At 42.7% G+C, this 8522-nt stretch overlaps 1 protein-coding gene across 1 annotated transcript in view; it reads right to left on the bottom strand.

Moving 5' to 3' along the window:
* Window positions 1-8522, bottom strand: part of caln2 (calneuron 2) — a 30193-nt gene that overhangs the window by 20385 nt on the left and 1286 nt on the right. The window contains exon 2 of the mRNA XM_005754422.1: window positions 3259-3383. Within this exon, the coding sequence (XP_005754479.1) occupies window positions 3259-3376 (118 nt within the window). The 5' untranslated portion in view covers window positions 3377-3383. The remainder of the gene's footprint in view (window positions 1-3258; window positions 3384-8522) is intronic.

Here is an 8522-nt window from a genome sequence, read left to right on the forward strand (position 1 = left end):
ACACGGCTAGTGACGTCAGACTGAACAATCGGATTGCAAACAACCCGCTCTCTGGTTCGATTTAACAACAATGTTCATACCGTCTCCAGCCTCATAAAATGAAAAACTAAAAATGCAACTGTGAGTCATCAGATGGTGTCAGGGAGATGGACTAATCCATGGGAAAGAAATTAATCATTAACAGGATTTAGCAGGTTTGTAGCTGGTGCTGAAAGGTGCTTCCCTGGTGTTGATAACAGGCTTCCCCATTAACTGGAAGTGCCACAGACAAATCAAGGTGAGAGTGATCTCCCGCCCTCGCTCCCTTCGTCCCTCTCTCCCTGTTCTTGCTCTTTTACATCTTTGTGTACTTAGTGTATTTTACAAACCCCGAGGGAACTGTCCCAATCCCTCCACGCAGCACAATCACCACAAGAACTGCCAAGAGCATTTCCGACTCTCTCCTCCCACATAAAAGGCTTACTTCTATCTTCAAATTGTAAGTAAACACACGGCTTGCAAGGCATCTATCTTTTCATGCAGCAGAATTACTCAAACCTCCGAGGACCGTCTTACAAAATACATTGGTCAATCTCGGGGCTAATTACCTGTCAATCAGTTAGCGCTGTCTGAGAAGAGGAGGGAGCTCTGATTTGGAGTTAGGGGTCGAACTCAACGACGCTATAAAGACGACAGAGGTGGGACAAGCTTTGCAGGACTTTATCTAATATCTTTTAGCGAGCAAGCATTCAGTGCGTTGCGGATCTTTTTTTGCTTCAGGGGTCGGAGCGGGTGCCATTTCACCTAGCGTTCTGCAAATCTTTACAGAAGGAACACAACCAAAAGCACAATTTCCCAAAGACTAATCCCTTTTTCAAACCTTAAACAATGAATTTTACATGAAGTTCATCTCTCTGTGTCTCTCTCAGGCCTCGTGTCATTAATATTCTTATCCTGACATGCAGCTCCTTCCTTCCTTTGTGTATTAAGTCAGCCTCAGATCTGTCTCCTATGCCTGTCTTTTCACTGTCAGTTGCGTGAGAGCTGAAGTTCAGTCACAGCCCCCGCCTAAGCCTGTAAATATCCCCTACGGCTGATAACTAGACTCAAGCACCATGCCACTGCCTCCCCCAACAAAATAAAGTGAGAAACAGAGGCGAGGGATTGGGAATGCGGGTGAATGTGCGGCCTCCCAAAACAAAGTGAAATGTATTTGTATGCAGCTCAACAGTGAAGAGTAGATTTTCAACAGGGTACAAATGAGCTAGTCCCTGATATATTACTGTGAAATGCCTGCGTGTGTTCGTGTGTTAGGCTCCAACCCTGCCTGTGCATGACTCGGTATTATGTGGTCAACCCCCAGGACTATACATGTTCTTGATGTGATTGATGAAATGCCTTAAAACTAGAGAAATGATAGGAGGGATCTACACAGGGGTGATTAACTAGCTTTCTATCTGCAGTAACAGATGATCCTAGAAGAACCTTCAGCATCTCTCTGAAGTGGGATTAGGAGTTTTCAAATGCTGGCAGCATATACCACTGATATTTGGTCCACATCAAACAGTCCCATTGCTTACAACGAAGCTGTAGCTGACAGGCACTAGATAAGACCACATCAGGATGTCTGGAACCTAAGAGTCCAGATTCAATTTATATAAAAGCTCTACACACGGCCAGACTACTTTCACGTTCTTGCTGCCCTTGACTAACAAGACACAGACAGAGGCCAACCAGACTAATGATGATGAGACGTTTTACTGTACCCGCTCTGCTCGCAGTAAAGCAACTGTTTTATTGAACTGGGTTGAGTTTAGTTGTGCACAAGGGACACTGGATTAAAAGATTTATACTACAAAGTACTTCATACCAAAGCTCATTCGAGCAAGCTACAATGGGCCACATGTATAAGCACAAACAAACAGGCACAGTCAGAGAGTCAGAGACAAACGCTCATGCTCTCATTCCTCAGTCTATGGCAGGATTAGCTGTTTGTTTCATATCAAAGCACAACCACAGGGTAAGAAGTCTTTGTTTTTTACACCTGGTCAATCACATCAAATCAGGACCCAGATGTACTGCATGCACAGCACGATTTTGGATCGCTGCAGAAAAGCTGGCACTCAGTGAAGTGCGCCCATGATGTATAAATTCAGTAAAGGCCAGTTTAAAGGAAAACCCTATTTGTTTTCCCAGGTTAAAGCACAATAAAGATAAATTTTCACTCACCAAAGTAATCGCCGGGAAAGAAAAGCATAATTACGTCAGATTAGTTGCCATTTAATTTACCAGCACTACTGGCAGTTAGCACAATCAACCCTGTAGGACACATCTACTGTTTATTTTGGATGTCGAATTTGATTTAGGAAGTCTTTCTTCCTACTGTGGTGAATGTTTATACGGTTACATGCGCATCAACACAAGAGTCGAGGCAAGTCTTGGGCTGAAACAACCCAACATTCACTACAGAAAAATAAACAGCCTGCACATTGCAGCTCTTCATCAGACCTTTATGAGCCAGACGCTCAAAAAGTTAGTTTTCATGATGCAATAAACAGATAAAACTTGGGCCGCACAGTGGGTTAGATGTTGATTCTTGTGTTTATAACATGGCTGCAGTTTTATCACTTTTCTTTCGTGGTCCTTATAAATCTGACTAACTGTGGGGATTTGTTTACAAAGAGTCTATGAACCAGTTTAAAGGGAACACTTGCTGTACTGAATCCATGTTTTTTTTTTTAGTAATGTTGCTAGATTCCTCGTAGTAGATTAAGATCTTAACTGATAAAAGTATTGGTCAGAGCTGCAAAAATAAACCTCCTTAAAATAGTCTTTTTCTGGTTATTTACACACACAAACATTACAAAAATGTGTATTTTTGCTCAAATTATTAATGTGTAGCGTTGCTTTCCAAGAATCTATTTGCCACATCAAAGCCTTTGGTGCAAACACGTAACATCAATTTTCATGGAAGATGAATTTGAATTGAAAACTTAAATTACCATACCAGTATCAACTGGTCATATATACATTCTGTCAGACACTGCTTCCTTCTGAGCCCATTGAATTGATTTTATTTCCTGAGCACTATAATTGGAAACCAATGAATCCAGTCAAGCTCAGACAAAGTGGCTAAATGGAAAAACTTTTCCTCTGGAGACTTGGAGCAGTGTAACTGCATTGTTCTGGCAGCGAACCATTAATTGCTAGTACCTCACACTTCATTCTGCATCCCCACACACTCCCCCCTTCTCTCGCTCCCTTTGTCAGCACACTCACCTCCCAGCTCCTCAGTGGAGAGGCTGGTTAGCTGGAAGGCTTCGTTCCCCTCTGCCAGGGAGCTGCTCAGGTAGTTGTCTGGATAGAGCAGGCCCGCCCGCACATGGTGGAATGGCATCTTCTCCCTGCAGAGCACACATACACACAATCTAAATAAGCTATGCATGCCACAGGTAAGAATGAGGTGAGAATGTGTGGCAAAGCATGGGTATTCTAAGCAGTCATGAGCCCTTTTTTAGAAACACGAGGTCCTGCTGAGGCAACATTGTTCCTTCCACACTTCTAATGTTCAATCCAGTCTCCTCCTTTCAGAATCGCAGTGACAAATTATGTAATCACATTATAATTCAACGGAGTCACAGAAAATATTCCACTACTATTGTTCTGATAATACCCTCATAGTACAGTCAGGCGATTCATCTCCTTTTGTCTTTGTCCTGCTTGGTCTTTGTTCAGTCTCCTTGGTCCACAGAGGAGAAGCGCCACACGCTTGCCAGATATAATTTCTTCTAACCCTCCCTGTCAGATCTACTGACTAGCTGTCCCTCCAGACAGACCCAAACGCCACCCAACACCTCGCCGAGACACCTCGGGGCGAGACAGGGCATCAATCAACCGTGGCCCACGCTGTCATATGATCAGAGCCATTCTCTGTTTTGATTCATGAGAGTCATGCCTCTGAGGGCTTGTAATATTTTGACACTTTGGCGATATGCTTCATGTTATATTCCTGCCAATAGTACACAGTGAACTGAGCTGAAGGGAGGGAGAAAAAGAAAGAAAGATAGATGGATAGATAGGTAGGTAGGAAGAGATAGAGATCCCAATAGGATTTTGCGAGCCAGCCACTGCCAGACAGGAGAGATAGATTTGGAAGTGGGGGTATCTATGAGATGGGAAACATGGCAGAAATATAAACCATCTCCTCTCCTTCTAGACTGAAATCCTTCTTGGATTTTGGAATTGGAGCAGAGGGAAGAAAATTACCCAAAGTGTGCAAAGACAAAAACAGCCTAAAAGGTTAAGAGCAGTGCGATTGCCTGTTCTGATGATCTGTGGAGGGCATCAGGGGTGAAAATTGCATATGTGCATGAGACAGAGGCAGACAGCAAACAAAGTGCGTGCGGGGAAGTATTTATGTATCCATAGTTTTGTGCGCTCGGAGGAAATTTGCTCTTCGGTCCATCTGCTCCTGGGTCTACTCGTGCCTCACCTGCACATTAAAGGTACTGCGGTCACCGTGGCAACATATATCTGTTCTGCAGACATCGGTCTCAGCCAACAAGACGCAAACACACACAGACACACTGAGGCCTCATTATTAAACATTTCCAGGTACTACCTGCAGTGGCTGCATGTCACATGGAGAAATAAAATGAAAGCTTAATGTGAGAATGTTTGCGTTAATTCATAATTAAAAAGTTCAAATGTTTCCAAACAGTTTAATAGAATCACAGGGCTTTCTGCTTCAGCTATACTTACTTTGGTGTGACCAGTGGAGGGTGGTTGTTACTAACTACTGTTGCTTTGTAACAGACACTGAGCTGTTTTCACACATAAACTTCAAATGCATTCTCACTACTAGAGCTCCAGTTGGTTTTGGAGAAGGGTGGTGCTTACTTAGAGCATGCACAAAGAAGACCACATGGGCTTGACTGGTCATCTCGCAGACTTTAAACTATAAGGAGCTGCAGGTAAAAGAGGCTTTGATATCACATCAAAGCTATTCGGACATTTGCTTTGTCACATGCAGCACTACAGAGAAGTGAGAAACAACACAAAAACACTCCAGGGCTGCAGTGCATGTGTGATAATGGCTCATTAATTCTGTTGCTTTTACCCCACATTTACTGCACTTTGCTGCCACGCTGGCTCCTGTTTTCCAAAAATTACTCGAAGGTGCTTTGTGTGGATTGGCAACATCAGTAAAATACAACCACACTGAGATTCAGCTCATTTAGAAACTGGCTTGCATGGCTGCAGGTTCAAATCCTTCATCTTCATGTTCTCACGGCAGAATTTAATAACTAAAAGCAAGGTTTGGGTCATACTTGTCAAGTCATTTTGTTTCATTGTTGCTAAGCTCAGCAGCAGCAGGTAGGTAGTTGAACAGCTTTATAAACTGTCTTCCCCTCACCTAATCACATTATTACTTAAGACTCCTCTTAATTTTGTCTATGTTAGCCTGCTGCCCATTAACGAAATAGTATTAACAATAAATTAAGACAATTAAAATGACTCTTACTTTGTATTGTGGTAGAAAAAAAATGTAATAAAATAACTTAAAATGAATATTTCCCATTAAGTAACCCAGCACTGGGATACACATGACATCTCAGTCTGAACTAAAACTAAAACAATAAACATTGCATCTGGGAAAATGTGCAAAAGATGAGAAGGTGACAATCTCCTAGTCAAATGCAGCATTGATGCCGAATTTTATTGCCACTGACATCATTTTTTTTCATTCGACTTATATCTTTCATGCTCAATTTATTTTTTTATTTTTTCTGTCAGATTTTGTTCATTCACAGTGACATAAATCTAACCCCATATGTGAGCACTATGAATGCTGTCCAGCCTAAAAATGTGGCATTATCTGCATATTTGATAAGACACTCCACCCTCCAGTGCTGCAGTTAAAAGCTATACGATAGTTACTTTTGATTTGGGGGATTCAGAACAAGTCATGTGCATAACCTGATCCTTGCTTTTGGCACATTTGTTCTGATGTATGCATGCATGCTGTTTATTTGTCATGGTTTAGCAGTCTGCTGCGGATATCCAGTATTTAGCCTATGGGAACAAAACGACGACGGCAGTAATGAAGATTTAATGTGTGAACATTAGCCACAGAATAAATTCTCAAATTCTTCAACGACTCAAATGAGCAGGAAATGGGAATTATTCAATCAGCGGACAAATAAATAAGACATATGATATGAAATTAATATGAGAATGTATTGCAACAGTCCATCTGTTCACACAATTGTTCCCCTGACAGAAACGCCCACTCACTCGTGGCAAAAACCAGCAGACACGCGTGCACAAAAATCAAACACTTGCACACCGGTCCTTTCTCTCTGTTGTTTTCCATCCTTCCCTCACATTCTCCTGTATATTTTTGGATGGTGGGTTTTTTTCTACTTGTGAAATCACCCACTTTGTCACAGAGATGGACATTAGCGCTGACATGATTTAGCAGAGAGCCACCATCTGATAAGCTTCATTCACTGTGTGAGAGCAGGATGAGGAATAGTGGAATAGTGGACATAAAGGCAGGTGTGTTCGTGGGGCATGCAGGGGCAAAGGGGATGAAAGGAGCGAATCAAAGTGGGCTGACTGACAGTGTTTGAACTGTGGGGTCACTTGCACCCCAGGTAGCCCATTTTCAAGTCTGCAATGGTGGTGATCAGAACAGATTTGAGCTCAGAGAGGAGAGGCTGAGATGAAGCGAAACGAGGTACTGTGAGTGAGAGGGGAAAAAAAGCGTTGCATAGGGAAAATGGAGAATAATGTTTTTTTTTCTCACCTTCCTCACCTCTTCCCCATGGAGTAAAATGCATTAGCAGAATAGTAGGAAAGAGATGAGGGGATCACACCATTGCTTTTTTTCCAGCAGCGTATGCACAGTGCAACCATCAAAAGCAGGCAATCCTACAACAGATTAACAATATCAGATTTTCTCTTCCACATCAAGGAGAACAGGTTTTTACTTCTACTGCAGCCAACAGCTAACCATCGAAACATACAACTACTAACTACAACTAAGCCATTAAACATCATCCAAGGCTTCTCTGATGTGCACAAGAGCTGTAAGCAGGCCCAGGAGATAGATACCAGATAAACGAACCAATGATCCTCTCTGCACTTCAAGCCAGTAAAACATCATTTTTTCTCTTCATGTCTCCTTCACTTTCAGTTAAAGCCTATGCCACCTGTCAACAACAATGAAAGAGCACAGCTGATCATTTGAAGCACCAGTGCTGGAAACAGCTAAAATGCCACTCTGTGATTCATCATCCTTCAGTTACTATAAACCACAAAGGAAAAAGAAATATGGAGAGAAGGTCTTGTGAATTTATGGATCAAAGAAAGAAATGCGTAAGATCAACAAGAAGCCCACAATAAAGTTGTGTCTTATTAGATTTACAGATTTTAAACCAACAGAAATGGTTAATTAAATAATTCACTGTGCCTCTGCACAATGTCACATTGTCAGCATCCCACTGAAGTCACCTTGGGCAAACTGTCTAGCTGTCACTGCACAGCTGTGATATCAGTTGTCTTTCTTCTGCCCATCAAGGCTGTATTCTAAAAACATCTCTCCAACGAGGCGCTGTATGGGCTGTGAATCCTGCCGCCCCAAACCCCCTCTGCTGGAGTTCAACTTGGGTCAATTTCAATCCCCATCTGCAGCTGCTGCGCTAATTGAGCAGCTCTGCTGAGTATGTGATCTTATATCAGGTGTTTTGAAAGAGGCTGTTAGCATCCCACCCAACAAGGGGAAAAAAAGCTGGACACTCATGATAGTGTTCCATACTGCGCGCCTCTGCGGCGGAGGGAGCGCAGCTGGACACACACCACTCCAAGCTGCCAAGCTGCTGATCTGTCACACACACTCACCGCATAATGGGGTGTGCGAGGATTTGAAAATAAAGAAAAACATTCATGTGTGCTAATACCCCCCCACCCCTCACCTCAACCTCTTTAAACGAAGACTACACGGGAAAAAAAAAACAAAGTCAAACTAAATCTACACTCCCAATTACCTATAACACCCACCATCCGTTACCATCCACAGGCGAGTCTCCTCCAGGGTATCAGATGATGAATGTGTGTAAGGCAGGTGACAGATTTGGCCATCACGCTTTATGACTGTGGAGTTTTAGAGCATCTGGCAATGAGAACGAATACAACTGGGCTTTAGACTGCAGCCAGTCTCCATTTATCAGAACCAATATGTGAGCTGCTAAAGCCTGAGAGAACCGGAGAACGGCTGAAGAAGCCACAGAGCATAATGCATAGAGTGAGATGGAGTGTTATGCACCCTGCTGCGTACTGAGACAATCATACTGTAATTACACTTATGGCGCGTGTGAGATGGACCTATAATCACCTAATCATATCGATCAAACCCACACAGCGCTCTGACTCGCGCAGACAGAAAGATTTTAAGAAATAATATATATTTTCAGATATGCACACACACACACACACACACACACACACACACACACACACACACACACACACACACACAC

The sequence above is a fragment of the Pundamilia nyererei genome, unplaced genomic scaffold (assembly GCF_000239375.1).
Source record: "Pundamilia nyererei isolate P.nyererei 1_Seehausen unplaced genomic scaffold, PunNye1.0 scaffold00563, whole genome shotgun sequence".
Lineage (NCBI taxonomy): Eukaryota > Metazoa > Chordata > Actinopteri > Cichliformes > Cichlidae > Pundamilia > Pundamilia nyererei.